Raw genomic sequence first — 19,183 nt, forward strand, 5'->3', positions numbered from 1 at the left:
TTATTAATTAGCAGGTCATTTGGAACATAGTTTGTTACAGTCTCATTGAGTTATTATTTTGAAATTAAATAGTTATAAGCCGTGCCTAATTAAACAATGCAAAGCTTCGAAGATCCTATAACAACAAAAACCATGATGTCAAACTTTCCAAAGATGTCTGCATGGCGCATTCTATATGAATGACACTGGACAAGAGTTCAGCATCACTCACATTAACATAGTTTCTCTTGTATGTGGTGATGGGCTGGTCACAGCTTTTGTAATCTTGGGTAAGACGAATAAAAAGTTTGCTATCTGTCAGAAATAACAGTTAGATGGACATATAAAGGTAAAAATGGCACCAAAATCAAAAACCTTGAGGTATATTAGGTTGTAAATAAAGTTGTACACTGCTGTGTAAAAACCTTCTTCTCAAGTTTGCTTCAATAGCACCTGAGCTCTTATTTATTAATGCCAAATAAGGATTTTCTATAATTTAAACATTTAACTAACATGAGCTCAGTTAAAGTTCATTTAAAAAAGGACTCATGCTCTAAACAAACCGCAAATAATGATAAAAAATAACAACAATATAGATTACTTTGAGTTGATAAGGCTTTCCTTTCTCTTTCCTCGGCTTTTAAAGCAACAGTATATTTTTCTTCATTAAAACTGATTAAATACTACCTGAAGGAATGCTTATTTTTAGACAAAGGAGCTGTTGTTGCAGTTTCGTTCCTCATGTTATCGACAAGCCATGCAGCATATCCCATAAAATTCCCCACCAAGCATTTAAATGATTTACCTTTGAAGACTCCAACCTGTACTTCAAATTGTCCGAGAAAAAACGATTCATTTGAGGTATCCCCCTAACATTTGAAGCGACGCAACTGCAGCTCATCTAACGTCTTCTTCGCCTTTGCATCGAGACGGCGATGTAACATCCATCGTTTTTTTAAACAATTTGTCTCCTGGGAATAGTGAAACTTGAATTCTCCATTCCCAAATCTTGTGAATGTAGCCCAAAATTCCTGGATTATTAAAATATGAGACAGAATGAAACACAGAAAGGATAAAACTTGTAGTAAAGTTAGTTACATAGTTGACAGGGCCCACAGCACTATTCATATTTCCGGTAAAAATAAACGGTAAAAAATTAGCGAAATTCACTAATGTTTTGCATAACTTAAATTTCCTCGTAAGACGACAACGAAGCACTAATAAACAGCTTCGGGACAAAGTACGAGCTTTGGAGCAGACACTGACAGCGCAAGCAAATTTTGAAATGCTAGCAAATTTTGAAAAATCGGAAGAGGTGAAACAGCCCCTCCTCAAACCTGGCGACTAGAATCTCGTAAGACAGTTAAAAAATCAATTGAGGGCCTTGGAGTCTCAGTAACTTTTCTCGCGGAGTAAGTTTGCAATATCCTCTTACATACTGAACTAGTTTTGCTTCGAGAATATGCTCTGTTCTGAACATCTCCATCTTTTACATAGCAGGAAATAAACCAATTTGAGAAAATTCTTTCGTAACTGCTGAATTTATATGACATTTCGCATGAGTCGGTGAAATTCCTGATAGTGTGAACAGTTTTCTTTTGCATCTTAGAGCCGTTTCAGTAACTGAAATCTTATCATCGACTATTCACGCTGAATTCACGAACGCTGTAACACAAAATACTACAAGAATTGAAAATGTTTCAGCCACTTACAAATTCAATCACAGGTAAGTTTATGTGCAAGTAGCTATAATATGAAACTGGATTCTCTCACCATTTTAAAGTTTCTCTGAAATCCGATGATTACAAACAATTAAGTGCCTGTACAGAAACACATTTCATGATTTTCATCGCAAAGCCTAATTCCTTTTAGGCACCTGTTAAGGCTAAGCCCCACATCCAAAAGGGGTCGTCTCAAGAAATAGCAGTCCGGATTTTGATTTTGTATTGCACGAGAACTTGGTTGAGTAGAGGGCGCAAAGTTGTCGAATATAGTACCAATTTTGAAAATGAAAAACCACGCTTTTGTTAATGACAAAAACTTTTCCGCCATTCCAGCATTGGTATTTATTAGACATTTTGTTCGCTCACAGTTTCGATAAGCAAAGACAAGCGTCATCCGGAAAAACCATCTGGTCTAAAAAATATCAATAAAAAAATTTCACTACAAAATTAACCACTTATGTAGCCTTTAACAAAATAGCTGTTCACTTACAAAGCTGCTACGTTTGTGTGTGTCTTCGTCGCCTCCCATTGAGAATGAGCTTTCTCCGAAGAATCTTTGAAAAAAAAAACAACACGTGACATGTGTTTTGGAAATAAAAATTTCTACGTTTATTTCGTGTCATAAACATATAAGTGTTTATGACATAAAAATTTCATACCACAGCCGTTTCATTACATTGCAAAGGAATCCAAAATTACTTAATAGCTTCAATTTCAATGTCTCATAAACAAATACAATTTTGAGTAAAGAAATTATAGCTTGCGTCATAGACATATACTTCTAGTATAGATCTACGCAATATTGAAGAAAAAACTTTCTCTTGCATACGTCACATTTCTTTGAGCTGTGGCATAAATTATACTGCTTTAATCAAAATTAAAGAATGCGTGTCAACCAAGATGCATTGCGCGCTGATCACGGCATGGCGGCCATTTTCTGGGTCGCGAAAATGGCGGCTAATGTTATTATTTGTTGTCCATGGAACTTTGACCAACCAACAACTTTAAAATAAGTAATTTTATGAACTTTTGATTTGAAATGGCGTCGTTTCCTAAGCGTGGAAGGCCAAACGGAAAGTTGAACAACACTCGATTCGTAAATATGATAAAAGAAAAGACAACGCTAAATCGGATTCGGAGTTTGACATTATTGACGTGTTTTGAATTTTTACAAACTTGATACTTTTTAACTGTTTTTTGCTGAATTTTTCAGCTAAATTAGATGACGTAATGACGAACTTTGATTTAGTGTGCCGCAGGCTCAAAAACTAAAGATGTAAACATAAACAAAAACGTGCAATGCATTGTGGTTGACACACATTGTCTAAATCACTTTCAATTCGCACATTTTTCCTATTCAAAAAGCTATAGAAAAACGAGTTATTGATAGCTTGGTGGTGCATTTTCAGCATATTTTTTTTGTAATTTATGTCGCGTAGGTCCTTCCACCAAAACTGAAATTTCAAAGAGGGCAAGTGTTGGAAGACGTTCCTATGTGCTTCAACAAAGCAGTTAAATTATGCAACAGCTCAAACAGTGTGACGTATGAGTGGGAAAGCTTTTCTTAACTATTGCATAAATACTTGCGAGAAGTATGGATGTACAACTTAGGCTAAGAAATTATTAAGTTTGAATGGTCTTTGCAATAAAGCTAGAAAACTGAGTGATAAAATTTCGTGCCATAAAACTTGAAACATGCTTTTAAGTTTAAAGTAGCTGTGTAGATGCAATTATCAAATTCATTTTTCCCAATCTCTGTCTCTTTTCAGTCATCATGCACCTGGTAGTTGCTGCTGCAAGGCCAAAAAGCCCATTTTTCTTTTACACGTAAGTTATCCAGCTAATGTACAATTTATAGAAAGATTTTACCCAGAGCAGCAGTGTTTTTGTAATTTTGTTTGAAATTGCTTGCTAGCCAAATAAACTTTACCTGCAATACATACAATTCATTAAAGACGACCAAATTTGTTCAATTAATCATAACGACTAAGATGGCCGGAGGAAATGGAGCATGATAAAATTAACCAGTCAAATTCATGAACATCTGGTGAGAATCAACTATTTGAGAATATAAAATGCCTCCATCTCCCCGGGGGGAGAGATAATTTATTTAGATAGTCTGGAGCATTTTAAGAACATTTGCAATATACTTTATAAGACAAAAATCTTTCTTGAATTTTTGGACTTCAAAGTTGGCTTTTTCGTGTTTGACCTTGAGGTGGTGTGACTGGGTCTAGTTCACCCGACGTAATTTACATTGGAGAACAAGCTACTTTTTAACGTTGCCGTTTATAGTGAAATTTCTAGTAAAGTCAAGAAATTTATTTTTTATTAAATTTGAGTTATATTGTGATCTTTGTTGTGGAATCACACTGTAATTCTGATGTATGTTTTTTCAGAAAACGACAGTAAAAGAAAGGTTATTTCAAATCAGAACAATGCAACAAAAACTTTCTATGCTGCCAGATATTTCGCAATATTTTTAAATTAGCAGCGTAAACAGCTATTAAAAAAATTCACAATTATTCTTTGATAAATTCTCCCAACAAACCAAGGTCTTATTATTTGTAGCTATCTTCAGCAGTGATAATTACGTCACAGATTATTTACATGCTGCAGTTCATCTCCCGTGACATTAGATAGTGTGCGCCCTACTTTTCTTGTAAATCTTTCATGGATTTTTCAAGAAATTTTCGAGCAAATAATATCGATTTCAAGAACTAAAATCCCTCTATATATGATGTGAGTCCCGCGTGACAACAAGCATGTCTTACAAAAATTTTCAAGTAATTATTATTAGCAACGCATTCATGTACCAAAGACAGATAAACTCCAAAAATGTTGTGGTGATGAACTTGCTTGAAAATTGAGGCAGAAAAATCAGCTGGGCAATTTCTCAAATCACACTTTCAAAATTTAAGTAGTTTTCAAAGAGCTTGGAATTTATTCTTTTTCAAAGGGTTTTTTAAAGGCTCTTAGATTGAATTTACCATTCAAGAGCTTAATCTTGTAATAAACATTATAGCGCAGCTTATTGAAATAATATGAATTGTCACTGTAAAATATAATCATGTAATAAAAGAATTTTATTGACGTCAATAAAATTCTTTCATTACCTTACAAGCTATATTTTAGCTACAGTGACAATTCATTGTATTGCAATAAGCTGGGCTCTAATATTCATAATAATATTACGTTTCCTGCCTGGAAAGTCTATCGCCATTTTCATCATTCAAGAGCTTTTTGAAGAGTTCAAGATATAGCCCAACGCCAGATCTGCTTTTGTGTAAGTGCTATAGGCCATTGATTTGTCATTCACTCAGTACAGGAGACGAATGCAATTGCCACCTCTGGATATTTTCTGATTAGGAATGTATTTGCATGGGGGAGAGGGAATTTATATGTTTTCTGCGCCATCCAAGTAAAGAATCAATGCCTTATAGTGCTTACACAAGAATCGATTGAGATGACCTTCTAAATGCAAATATTCTGCTTCATGCAACAGTTTCTATAACGCAAAGATTGCGTACATCTCCAAAAGATATATTTATGAGTTAATGACTCAACATAATGTATTCATGCAATAATACAAGAATTATAATAGCAACAAAAGCGTTTATTCACCATTAAACTAAGATCATTTGGTTGCAATATATTCCAGCAGATTGCAGCCACTTGCCATGTTGCAATTTGGTCTTTCGATGTTATTTTTACCAGGCGGATAAAATAATGCGAAATTGATCATGTGATACACTTCATGGGTAGAGCTGCATCTCAGAATGCTGAGCTTAGTTGCACAATGAACTTTTTTGCATGTTTGCAGATGTAGATCGTCCAGGTTAGTAGAGTCCCGAGGACTGTTGGTGTTGGTGACTTATAAGCAATCTTAACGGCAGTCATCTTAAGAGTTTAGTACACTCTTGACTCTGAAGATGACTGCTGGTTGTCGAAACGTCAGTCAACATCAACACCAACAGTCTTTCTCAGGACTTTACTAACCTGGATGATCTACATCTACAAACATGTAACAACACTCCCGGGTTCAAACCATTTACTTTAATGAACTTTTTCATGGAACGAAAACTTTACAACTTTACAATAACCAACAATACTCGTGCGTTGTTGCAAAGAAATGAAAATACAATGTACGAGAACTTTCTTTACACTAGCCAACAACAAAACACAAAATAAATAATTTGATAGGCTTACGACCTATCACTGAATTACAACACACATCAAGAAAAATATCAAACATTTCGAAAGCAACAAAACACGCAATTGACATTCCTTAACCTAAAAACTGTTTCAGAATATATTTCATGTGATGCAATTGCGAAACAAAAGGACAATCATGTAAACTAAACTTCCAGGCCATTTATACCAAGCAAGGGATGGAATGTTTCAATACCATCAATTTTTAAAACAACAAAACAATTACAGAAATCGGTTTTCACAGAATGAAGAGTCATCAAGTCATTGCTCATCGTTATTATTACGACATAACGAAAACGACTAATAAAAATTAATGCCCAACATAAAGTTCTGATTAGAGCCATAGAAATAGACCAAAAAAAAAAACAAATTGTAAAATCAAATTTATTGTAACGTTTCGTCTTTACTCAACTTACAATAAATTTGTTTTTACAATTTGGTTTTTTTTTGCCTATTTCTATGGCTCTAATCAGAACTTTATGTTGGGCATTAATTTTTACTACACGAATCCGATTTCCGCTCGGGAAGTCTTTCGCTATTATTTGAAAACGACTAGCTTCATCATGATGATTCGTCTCGTATCGTTCAACCAAACTCAAATTTATTTTTACGATGTTTAAAAATCCCACATCGCATGAAGACCAAGCAGGCAATCTGTACAGAGCTTAAACAACACCAAAAGGACGACAAACATGAAATTTTCTATCTTGCTAAAAACCAACCCTTAAGTTCCGAAAGCTAGTCCAGCGTAGCGTAAGTGGTAAACAAAATAGTAGAGATTGCAGAGACTCAGGAACGTCGATAATTGAGGGGAGGCAAATATTCATACAAGCGTGTTTTGTTTGAGTACTTTCTTTTAAATCAATTGTTTTTACGAGCTGTGACTATGAATATATGAATATTTCCCCCTCCACTCCAATTATAGACGTTACGGCGTCCCCGAGAGAATGTCTAAGATCAAAAAGGATAAAAACAACAGACCACTAGTAAAATTTCTATTTACTAGACACCGGATAGCAATGATTCATCGAGGCGTGAATTGTCAAACTGTAACGAGCGTCTATGAATTCACAATTCTCTGATTATCACCTGGATATTAGTGGTATATTAATACAACGCACAAAAACGTATCAAAACCTTAATCGTACCAAAATTACCTGAAAAATCAGTCTCGTTTATGGTTTTTTTTATTAAATGTTCAAATTTCTACTAGCTAAAGCAGAAACTAATTTCGATACCTCAAGCATACTTAACGCCTCAAAAAATCACGGCTTGCCAGGTTCTTGCAAACAGTCCCTTTGACTCTTGGTATAAATGCCATACGCTGTTAATCGTTATTTTTTTTGAAACAGTCCAACCTTAAGCTTGCGAGGTAGACATAGGCGAAGTTTATTCTTTGATACACCATATTACAATGTGTTTTGCACTATAATATGGTGCATTAAATTAATACATCAATCAACAGTTTCATGGTAAGTCATAAAAAGTTTGAAGCGTCTATTTCAGGCCAAGAGATTCGCACACCTTCTTGGCCGAATTATTTTCAGCGGTTTTCTTCATGATGTGTGGGGTGCCAACATAATCAACACCGTTCACGTTCACTGTCGCAATAAACATGCCGGAGTCTTTGACAGTGTTATATACGGGTAACTTTAAACCATTCTGTTGACAATACTCTTGGACAATATTTTTCAACGGTTTGCTTTTTGGAGCCACAGGATTTGGGCTCTCACTGATGCCCGCAGCCGGCGCAGTGGTCGGTACTGCGGGCACATTTGTATCGCCTGCGTTTAGGCTTGCATCTAGTAAACAACAGGTATAGTAAAAATACATATGTTCCCAACGAAGCAAATTACTTGTAAAATACTTGCTGGGATTACACGGGGGAAGGAAGAGTATGCATCGGTGACGTAGCCAGCTTGATGATCGAGGGGAAGCACCCGTACTCTTCATGTTTAAAATATTATTAAATTATGAATTATAAAAATATAAATATTTCTTACTTTTGATTTTTTGATAAATTGGCATGATTTGCATTTCGTATCGTTACTTTTTTTAAAATTTATTGTCATAACGGTTCGTGAAAATGAATATGGGATTATGGATAGCCAAATTATCAATAAATTTTTGTAAATGTAGATCGCCCAGGTTAGTAGACTCCTGAGAAGAACTATTGGTGTTGATGTTGACTGACTTACACGTATAAACAACCCTTGACCCTTGACTCTTAAGATGACTACCGCAAAGGTTGTCGAAACGTCAGTTAACATCAACACAAACAGTCCACTCTACTAACCTGGACGATCTACGCACAAATATTAACGATACTCCCGCGTTCGAACCATTCACCCAATTATCAATGCTGGTGAACTGAAAACAATGGTGACGACTGATGCATACAAACACTTTTCAAAGATTTTTGAAGTTTATTGCAAGAAGAAAGTCTAATGTGGAAACCGTCACATGTTTGACAGTGACATGGTCAATGGCACATTCCCACATATTGACATCAATTTATCAATACAGCAGGGATGAGCATGGCGACAGCAGTGTATTGGCAAAGTTTGATGTAGAAATATTGTAAAATAAAGAAAACATAGTCGTGCAGTAAAGTTTTTAAATTTACTGTAACGAAGTATTACACGCTGAAAGCGTTACCAGAAAAATTCGAAGAGGTAAAGCATTCTTGCCCGTAATAAAAAGTTTGAAGTAAATTTACAAACGTCCAATGACCATAGGTTCACTATTTTACATTTTTCGTTGTCAAACTTGTTGAGTACACTATTGTTACCATGTACTCAACCCTGAATAAATTTCCGTATTTCAGCTATGGGAATGTTCCGTTAAGAAAATATAAGTCAAATTCCCAGGACTTTTCTTTCGATATTGAAGCTACGAAGAAAATTAGCTATATCTCACAGCTGCTACATATAAAGAAAAGACAAGGAGAAAAACATGAAGGTCGATACGCGTTTTCCGATGAAAATGGCCCACTTTGTGACTCGGTCCCACTGTAATGGTTTCAAACAACAAGTAAGCAAGTTGAACAAACAACTTTGCCATGATACAAGATTGTGGTCAGTTACAGCGAGCTTGAAAGGGACTGCATGAATACGTACAGTATGATTTCAACTAACCTTGACGAGCTGCTGATATACGACCTTCTCTTGCATTGGCTTCAGCCTTCAAGTCCACTTGATTATAAACGATCTCGGCAACATGTTGCTCGGCCAACTTTTTCGTTCCATAAACCTGAACGCCCTCATACACTGAAATATTAGAAGGGTAGATCTCAAAAGTAGCAACACGGTAGCTCGAAATGATACACACGACTAAAAACTCCGAGCCTGCAATACAACAGGGCTGAACGACGTTCTGCTGCCCTTATTACTTACAGTTGTAAACACTGCCCCGATTCATGCAAAACAACATCAAACAATACTGTTAACAATGTAAGCAGCACAACATCATGTTCCACCATGCAATAAACTACATCAACTTCGTTTTCAGGAAAATAACGAAAAAGTTCAATGAATTAGCTACAAAGAAAACCCAGAGCGAAAAGAAGACATAGTTTGTGTATCATAATATTTTGATGAAATGCCAAAATAAATACAATGATACCAGTTAGAATTTGGAATCCCAGCGTTAGAGGATCGCAGATTAGTTAAGCAAAGTTTTGGATGACACATTTAAAATCATGATAAGGATGACAGCTTTATGGTAACACAGTTTTTCATTGATAAAAAATATAAACGCATACCTTGGCCGTTAAAAACGAGCGTGCTTAAAAATCCTCCAGCCGTCCTCACAGTATTATAAGTAGGAAGGTCTAGCTTCCATTTCATAATGGCTTCGTTCAGCTTGCTTTTGAACGATTGAACGGCTGCGACAACGGTGTTTTCTGGCGTCTCCTGTTTCATCATTTTGGTAGCAGGTGTTCCTTCGTTAGCTTCGTCCATCGACCTCTTCTTTCCTGGAATTTTCAAAAAGTGTACTTCTAAAACAATGAAATATCTATACTTCATTAAATTAATGGTTAGAAATAAATTTTGTACTGAAGCATTAAGCTGACTGACCTTCGCTTCTTTTTCCGAATAACGCTTTAACATAATACGCATGACATAGAGTTACGCACCTTTACCGCTGAATTTCGGGGAAAACGTTTCATTATAATCAATGAAGCCGAACGCCTTTAAAGCTTCAAACGCAGCACTTTGTTCAGCTTCCTTTCTCTCAATCTGTGATTGTAAACTGGAAAACATCATATTATCCACCATCACACTTGCCGTGTAGCCGACGTCTGCTTTCTGGCAGGTGTAGTTAGGTATAGGTCGATGGTTCTTCTGGGCGTACTCCTGTAGACTATTTTTATACGATATATATCCTGAAGCGTCAGGTTGTGGCACTGGATAGTAAAACATTATAGGATATATTTACGAACATAATAATGAGCAAAATACAAGATGTTGTCTAGTGCTCTTTTTGCCTGACGAAAAAAATTGCTAAAGAGCATTTAGCACTTACGTGTTAAACGGCATACACTTACTCTTAAATGGTTTTACCATTTTGGCACCACCCCTGGTAGCATTGCTTTTTTGTCCTCTACCACGTGCACCACTATGTTGACCTCTGTTGTTATCTTGACCCCTACGAATACCATTATTTTGTCCACCTCTTCCTGTGACTTCATTCGCTTCACCTATAGGGGTGACATCGGGGATCATACTCTCCGGAATCAATCCTCTACCCATTGTACTACCGGCGCCACGTGATTGTCCACGTCCTTGGTCTGTAATTTTCAATATTGCAATAAATTGATTATAATTGACTCTTCTCCTGTTATTTTCTAAATATATAACTTTTCCCATACCTTCACTTCCTCGTCTACTAGATTGTCCTCTTCCTCTGTTTCCTGCTTGATATCGTCCGCGCCTTACGTTACCACCTCCAATGTTATTATGCACATGATTATCACCACCTTTACTTTGTCCACCGCGACTTTGACCACCACGAGTTACTCCACCACGACTTTGTCTACTACGACTTAGTCTACCGCGACTTTGTCCACCACGATTTAGTCCACGACGTCTTTCTGCACCACTTACGTTAAAGTTAGCCCCACGTCCTCTACTTCTACTAGCACCTCTATTCATCATCCCACCTCGCTGATAGCCATCAGTTCCATCATAATCACTCCTTACTTGCTGACTGGCAACATATCTATGGATTCCTCTAGGTGGAGGACCTCCTCTGTGAGATAGTCTGTTTCTAACCAGAGGTTGACCCCTCATTATACGATTAGCTCTAGTAGGAGGCACACCTCTATAGTCTGAAAATCCAACTGTTTCATAGTGGTGATCAAAATTTTCGCGAGGATAAAAATCATCACTTGTTTCAGTGCTAAAGCTATCAACTATTTTAATGTGTGTCATGGATGTATCATCCATGCTGTCCCTATATGGAGAAGTATGCTCACGAGGATGATAACCAACACCAGAATCTGGTGCATAGGAATCCCTTCCACCAAACTGTTGGCCATCTTTTATATATGAGCTACTCTCTTCCCAGGCTGAGCGGGCATCACTAACAAACTGATGAACTTCATGGATATGAGCAGGATCAATACCAGAATCATCAGGGGGTGGTGAATGGTATATGGGCATGGGTGGTTGCGTATAGCCAGAATCATAAGCTGTGTTATATGATCTAGGAGCATCACAGGTTGGGACTGCTGATAGTCATAATGGTCACCATACCTGTAGTTTGCATGAGATGTAGTATACCCTGAAGATAATCAAAAACCAAAAATAAGAAAATTTGATAATGATAATTGATGGCAAAATAAGTATAAAAACATAAATTTAAAATGGGAAGCTATTGCTCAAAGTAAAAAGTTTCACATAAGTTGTCCAGAGCTTTAAGACAGAATACTATCATTTAGAAAGCCATCTCCAGTGATTTTTAGTAAGTATTTTTTGACTTTGTTGGCCAGTCAGGAAACACACCTATTCAAAGTATTGCACAAAAGTCCACCACAAGGACCACATGCTCCAGTTTCATTATTTGCTATTTCATAGACATTACATTGTTCATCTTTTCACTTGACAAATAAAACAAATCAATCCATTTGTTTGTTTTATGCATCATGCAATTACTCAAAAAATTTCTTATGAAGTAAACAAAATTTCCTGGTTACATGCTACAAAATTTTCTCATGCCATGTTCCTTTCATCAACTGAGTTGACAACCAGGAAAACTATTTTCAAGAAAAATTACACAATGGCTACCATTTTAAACCAAGAATAACTATAATAACATGCATCTCTTTGTTCAATAACCAAAACATGAGGAACTTTCAAACTAATCAATTGGTTCCCAAATGAAATTTCATACAATTAAACAATTTCAAACATGTTACTCATTTTCTAAAAATCTCTAATGCGAAACTTACTAATACTTTGATACTTCAGTCAAAACAAACTCACAAACTACCCATTACACATCTGCCATATCTTCCCCCACCTATCCTAAAGACCTAAACTGGAGCAAGTTACCATTTTATGTCATACAAGGTTTTTTAGAACCTTTACAGCATGCCTTTCAAGTATGTTTTACGTTTTTACATGATTGTTAATGCTGTAGTTGGGCCATGTAAATTGGCTAGTTACAAATTATTCATCCATAATCCATTCATGCAAACTTTTCATCTATCATGAAGTCTACAAAAATATTTGATACAAGCACATCACTCACCTGAAGCATACTGCGCCATCGATACTTCAAGTGCGTTGGTTTTGGGGCTTTTAAGTTGGTGAAGTTTTGAGAATTCGCCACATTAGTTAAACTGAAGATATGAAGTATTGAATGATTGCAATCTCCAAAGCAAAATCCCAGAGAAAAATTGAGCCTGCGTTACAAATTGCGCAATACTTTATGATGCACGTAGCAAAACAAAGACAAACTCGGACAAACTCGGACAAACTATATCGAAAGTCAACAAAAGAAACAATGCGATGGAGTCGGATGTACTAAAGTGTATGCTGTTAATTTTAGTGATTGCCATGCGAAAGAATGTTTATGAGTGAAAAAAATTGATTTGGTAAGAAATTAGTTCTTGTTTCTCTTCATTGCTTACATGTAACATGAGCTTCTATCAACCTAAAATTTAGGTAGGCATGTAGGCATTCACTTACAGACTGTTGCAGAACTATCAAAATTAGCACACCCTTCCCAAATTTCTGAATTTACTTAATTGTTCATCATTCTCTCCTTCATTGTGATTTGGATGTAATTAATGGTCATTTGATGTAATGTTAAAATAAACAACTCCCGTTTCCCCCCAAAAATTTGGGTTGATCTGGGTTTTTTAAAGCCAACCAAAATATACAATACAATTGAATTATTCCGAAGAAAGAAGGGAAAAAGCTCTCTCCTCTAGACAGTTCTCTGCACCAATTTCGATAAGCTTTGCAAGTATTCTTATGCAGATATAGAAATATAATAGATAAATAATGTTGATTTTAAAGCACACAAATGTTTTACACCTTTACATTCATTAAGATGAATCATTATTATTATTATTATTGCATAATTAGGTTCATGAATAAACTGTATGATAAACAAATTATACTTTTTAACACATGTGATGATTTCCCAAGCTGCAAGCAACAAAGAAATGCATTAAATGAAGCTTGTGTGTTTAAAATAGGCATTTTTAATCAGGGGGGTAGGGGGCAAAAACTGAGAAGAAAGATGTAAGCCAATTTGATGGAAACTTAGCAACTAATTATAGTTTCCCTGAAAGGTTTAGTTGCTAAAAAAATTATACATTTTAGATGTAAGAAAAGAAAAGCACACAAAATTGACCTCTGGATTTATCAGTACCATTTGTATCACCACATGCATTATCAAAAGTTATAATAATATCCTCAAATGAATGAGATATGGAGCCATTTTCACCTGATCCAGAACTAAGACCATTAATAATGGCCACAACTGTATTCAATTGATCTGGATTTAATAAAACTGGTTTTGGCAACATTACATCATACCCCCATATGCCATGGCTATCTTGTGCCGAAATATAAGTTCCAGAAACTTTATTTTCTTCATCATTCATATAAAACTCAACCTTATATTGGCTTCCACAATGATCTCCAAACAATCTTACACCTAACAGGTACACATGCTTATTCACCATGAAAGATAGAGCATCAGGATGACTACCACCATAATTCCATGAATTTGACGAAAACTCAAACCTGTTTATTTGAAACTTTTTGAGTTTTCTTCTTGATAGGCTTTTCCACTTTAAATCTGGCATCAATGCCTGCAAGTGCTTTGAATATTTGAATAAGCTCAGACTCTGTCAGGATGCAGGCATCGGGAACATTCATGGCAAAATCTTGCAAAGACATTTCTTAGAAACGAATTTCATAAATAGAATCTCCAGCAACCTTTCTCCTCACCATTTTGTCCTGATTTTTATCAAGTCCATTCCTGATACATTCTATGTCTGTCCATTGCAAAACTGCTTTGAACAAATCGATTTCTTTCACATTCAGATTTTCTTGTTTTAGCAACTTACTAAAACTGCGCATCCCAATCTGGAGAAAAGCATCGGAGTTAATGCATTCTTGTGTTTCCCTAGAAATGACGGTCCAGCACTGTGCTTCTAAGTCATTTTCATCGAATTTTGCAGCCTCTTCTAGTATTGTAAAAGCATTCTCCGTTGTAATATTTTCCTTCAAAAAGTTGCAACACTTTTCAGCCAAACACGTTATCAGATACTTCTTACTCAAATACAAGACACCAATTACGTTTGAAGCAGTAATTTCACATACATCAGTGTAGAGAAAACGCAAAAACTGCTCAAAGCTTTGCTCGTCTGCGTCTTCTATTTGAATGCAAGTGTCATTCAATTTAATATCTCCAAAAAACATCGCATGGAATACAGCACTACTAGCCGCCAGAATCAGTTTATGTGCATTAAATATTCGACCACCAGTATCAGATTTGGGTCCACAAGTAAAAGTAACGTCGCTCATCAATTTATTGTTAAACAAATATCCAATTCTTTCAACAACACTTTTCTTGCTGGACTGCCAATCTCCATGGAAAGCTGTTGCCATATTGGTTCATGAAAAATGCAAATTATAACAGAAAAATAAAACTAGAACGAACATCAGAATCAATTTGCTGATTTGTTACAATGTACAGCTTTGTAATTTACACGTTTCCATATGACGTCACGCTCGTTTTCTGCAAATCACGTTTCCGTGGACACAATGATATGTTACTAAGAGCGCTATGTAACGTTTTAGCGGTTTCAGAGAACAACTTTTAATTATAAGTATCTTGTAAGTATACTGGAATGATAACTCGGAGGGGAAGGAAAGGGTGAGGGTGGTGGTGGTTGGATTGAAGCCGTGTTTTTATAGTTAGTGTCAGTCGCGTATATCACAAATCACGAAAAAGCTTTATGCGTTAAATCTTTAAGAGCAAAAATGAAATAAAGACTGGGAAAAATGTGTACCTTCTTTTGAAAAGATTAGACGAACATTTTTTAAACGTAAAACCTCTATGATGGACGTAAAACATGTATTTATAAAACAAGTGTGCATAATACTAACAAATAACATGTGCTATCTATTTTTTAGGATTTTTGTATTGTAATAGTTAGATCAAAAATAGTTAGAAAACAAGCATTGTTTCGTGGGGGATTGGCAAATTTTAGACGTAAATATGGAAAATGAAGTTGTCACTCCATTTTATTTATAATTCAATGGAGAGCACTCACATAAAGATTTCCAGATATTCAAATGTGAAATGTCTTTAAATATGGCATTAATTTATTGCCAGTCCACCACCAATGTGTTTAACATTTTCAAATGCATACACTTGTGTATGAAAATTACAAAATTGCACGCTCGACAAAGAAATTTGTCAGAAACACCAAACTGCCATTTGAAAATAAACAGTTCTGTACAATGACAATTATACAATTAGAGCACTTATGATTGCTTTGCAAACTTACTTCAGTTACTAGTTGATATTGATAGGCGGCACATGAAATGAAGAAAATCGTACTACTAAACTTACATATTACATTTTTCTCATCATTAATTTACTGTCTCGTTGTGATATCCATGCAGTATTAAGAAGAAGAAAAGTAAAATTTATGGAATTGACCTCGGTATTTATTGGTTCCATTGCGACTGCAGGCAAAGGGCGCGTCCTGGATTGTAAGGACAAAATCTTCAAATTGACAAGATGACTCTTTAGCATATTGACCAAAACAAGAAGAAGGTCCAGAAATGGTTGCAACGATAACATAAAGCTGCTCTGGCTGAAGACAAACAGGTTTGGGAAACATTACATCATAACCCCATATGCCTTTCTCATCTTTTTCCGAGGTAAAAGTTCCCTTGGCTTCGCTTTTCAAATCGTTAATGAAAATGAATACTTTGTATTGCTTACCCGTCCCTTCACCAAATAATCTTACTCCAAGCAATTCAACATATTTATTCATTTTAAAAGCAAGAGCGTCGCTTTCACCATTATAATCCCATTTTTCGATAACATCGCTGACCTCAAACCTGCTTACATGGAATATCTGGGGCTGTCGTCTTTTGGAAAGGTTTTTCCACTTTAAGTTTGGCATGTCAGCACCTTCTAAAGCCCAAAATATATCATCAATTTCACCCTTTGTAAGAATGCCAGCCGGGCAGACATGCCTAGCAAAATCATCGTTAGACATTTCCAGGAAACGAATTTCGTGAACATAATCTCCAAGAACTGTTCTTCTAGCCAATTTGTCTTCGTTTAAATCAATATTATTAATGGCGCATTGTTGGTCGACCCATCGTAAAATTGCTTTAAACAAATCGATTTCCTTTACAGCAAGGCACTTCATTTTTAACAATTTATCCAAGTCACGTGCACGCATATGAAGGAAATCCCATGAATTGATGCATTCAAGCGTTTCTGTTGAAATTACATTCCAGCATTTCGCTGCCAAATCATGCTCATCAAATTTTTCAGCATGTTCTAATATTGTGAAAGCGTTCTCGGGTTTTAAACTTTCTTCTAAAAATTTGCAGCACGTCTTCACCAGCGTCGATACAAAGTACTTTTTAGCCAGATACATCAATCCGATGACATTTGACTCTGTGATTTCGCAAACTTCCGTGTATACAAAACGTAGAAACTGCTCAAAACTTTTTTCGTCAATGTCTTCAACGTGAACAAAACGTGCGTTCCAGCTGAAGTTTCCGTAAAACATTCCATAAAACACAACACTGCTTGTGGCAAGAACCAATTTATGTGCGTGGAATACGCGACCAGGGGTCGACTCCGTACCACAAGTGAAAGTTACATCGCTCATCAATTTGTTGTCAAATAGATATCCGATTCGCTCAACAACATTTCGCTTGCCGGACTGCCAATCGTTGTGAAGGTGCATTGACATGCTGCCACACAAAATGTGAGAGAAAAGTTCTCAAAAATCGATCAGTCTTGGAGCTTAGATGATATCAATGACAACAATTATTTAAAATATTAACAAGTTGAAACTTGCAATCATGTACGAAATAAATTAATAACGAAACTTAATTATAGTTGTCGTAATTTAAGGTAACTTGAACAAAAAATACTATAAATTTTGATATTTAAAGATTATTTCACCCACAGATGAAGACGGAGTTCATTCAACTACCCAGCCGTGCAGTTTAACACAAAACCTATACGATGAATACAATTAACGCACTTCAAAGGACAAAAGACAAAACATGGAAGTGTTAAAGTTTAATTGGAGACGCAGATTTTCGATGAGACGCGGGACTCATTGCTACAGATTCTATGTATCAAGAAACATTTTCAGAAAATCACTGGAGATGTCTCTCATACGGAGAAAATGTGGAAACTATATGTTGCAAATAACTGTTACAATGCAATTTCAAATAGCGGAGATACAACCTGCTGAGTCTAGCACAGGCAAATCATAAAGATCTTTGTATATGCGGTAGAATTCAGGGCGAATCCAGGGTTGGGAAAATTAATTACAGCTACTATTAAATTTAACACACCTCTAGATAAGAATGCCATGAATATTTCAAAGGAAAAGATGAAACCAATTGACAGGCTGTTGTAATATATTTTGCTTACCCCTGGATTTGCCACTAAAATACATCGTAAAGACCACTGAGCTGGAGGAGGGTGGGGAGCAATGCCCCTTTCAATTTCTTCTCGAACAAGCAATTTATTGGGTATAAGTCCACATACAGAGAATTATGAAGAATAACAGACAGACCAAGATTTTCCACAGTCAACGATAGTTTTCAAGCTGGTGTCCGTAAGAGCATTTGCCAGATCGTGTACAGGTAAACTGCTTAAAACAAATACAGAGGAATGGAAGCGTTAACTCTTGTTTGCAGGAAACTATTAATTTTCTTGGAGATTTGAAATCCAATTCATGACTTTCAACAGGAAAGACCATTGCTACCAGCACCCTGAATGTTTTCAATGTGATTGTGGTAATTTGTCGCAAACGTTACTACTATGCAGTTAAAAATTTTCACTACTTCTTGGTAAAGTTCTTCCGTCGGTTTGTCTATTCCCTAAGGCCTTCGTGCATTATTTGATTAAAAAGAAAAGAAAGGATTATTTACGAATTAGGGGGGGGTCAGTACATTTTTAATCTTGAATAAACTTATTAATCTGTTCAGATATAACTGGACCACACTATAGGAATATACAGTAGGGCCACTTCGCTGTTCAACTGGCTGCTGTGTATTTTAGTTTACTGGCTGCCGTTTGCCATATCGTCAATCCTATGGGTCACACAATGCAATTCACTGGCTGCCAATATCACATGCGTAATAGGATATGCGTGACACGAAAAAATTCAGTGAAGTGGTTCTACTGTATTTTCTCCATACTGTGACTGGACATTACGGAGCTAGTGTCATTCAAGCACTTTCAAGCGAGACTTTTTAAGGACCTTAAAGTTTCAATTTTGTTTTTTAAGAAACTCTCAAGAGCCCTTAAATTTATTTTTCATTTTGAGAACTTTTCAAGTGTTTTAAGCACCTGCACGAGCCATGTCATTAAACACAATTTGATGCTTTCTTTGTTTAGACTTTTGATCGGTGACAGCGTTCTTCAAAGATTTTTATTTGTGAATTATTACACGACAGTGGGAAGTTTTACAGGTTTACGTACAAAATATCAGTGTGACACTAGCGTAGCTGTAGCTAGCACCGTGT

The 19,183-nt window shown here is 36.0% G+C and overlaps 2 protein-coding genes and 1 pseudogene across 2 annotated transcripts; all 3 read right to left on the bottom strand.

Annotated features, from left to right (window-relative positions):
* Positions 1-7,280: 7,280 nt before the first annotated feature.
* On the bottom strand, positions 7,281-12,831 carry LOC124437518. Its single transcript, XM_046987479.1, has 7 exons — positions 12,672-12,831; positions 10,789-11,702; positions 10,465-10,707; positions 10,054-10,323; positions 9,679-9,891; positions 9,053-9,184; positions 7,281-7,717 (listed from the first exon to the last, which is right to left on the bottom strand). Exons 2-7 carry the CDS (start codon positions 11,579-11,581, stop codon positions 7,413-7,415), a joined length of 1,956 nt encoding a protein of 651 aa, XP_046843435.1. The 5' UTR covers positions 11,582-11,702; positions 12,672-12,831; the 3' UTR covers positions 7,281-7,412.
* Positions 12,832-13,432: 601 nt separating this feature from the next.
* Positions 13,433-15,153, bottom strand: LOC124435890 (annotated as a pseudogene).
* A 598-nt stretch (positions 15,154-15,751) lies between these two features.
* LOC124437523 (BTB/POZ domain-containing protein 3-like) lies at positions 15,752-18,577 on the bottom strand. The gene is made up of 2 exons (XM_046987483.1): positions 16,398-18,577; positions 15,752-16,229 (listed from the first exon to the last, which is right to left on the bottom strand). Exons 1-2 carry the CDS (start codon positions 17,386-17,388, stop codon positions 16,075-16,077), a joined length of 1,146 nt encoding a protein of 381 aa, XP_046843439.1. The 5' UTR covers positions 17,389-18,577; the 3' UTR covers positions 15,752-16,074.
* Between the last annotated feature and the right edge of the window lie 606 nt (positions 18,578-19,183).

The sequence above is a fragment of the Xenia sp. Carnegie-2017 genome, unplaced genomic scaffold (assembly GCF_021976095.1).
Source record: "Xenia sp. Carnegie-2017 unplaced genomic scaffold, XeniaSp_v1 HiC_scaffold_16, whole genome shotgun sequence".
NCBI classification, from domain to species: Eukaryota; Metazoa; Cnidaria; class Anthozoa; order Malacalcyonacea; family Xeniidae; genus Xenia; species Xenia sp. Carnegie-2017.

What these genes read in the sequence shown, in the direction of transcription:
- LOC124437518 (XM_046987479.1), bottom strand. Translation starts at nt 11,581, where the DNA reads ATGCCCATATACCATTCACCACCCCCTGATGATTCTGGTATTGATCCT. An exon ending in AATGGTAAAACCATTTAAGA is followed by an intron (nt 10,324 to 10,464) that starts GTAAGTGTATGC and finishes TTTACTATCCAG; the next exon opens with TGCCACAACCTGACGCTTCA. An exon ending in GCTCGTTTTTAACGGCCAAG is followed by an intron (nt 9,185 to 9,678) that starts GTATGCGTTTAT and finishes CTAATATTTCAG; the next exon opens with TGTATGAGGGCGTTCAGGTT.
- LOC124437523 (XM_046987483.1), bottom strand. Translation starts at nt 17,388, where the DNA reads ATGTCAATGCACCTTCACAACGATTGGCAGTCCGGCAAGCGAAATGTT. An exon ending in ATTATTTGGTGAAGGGACGG is followed by an intron (nt 16,230 to 16,397) that starts GTAAGCAATACA and finishes CAACCATTTCTG; the next exon opens with GACCTTCTTCTTGTTTTGGT.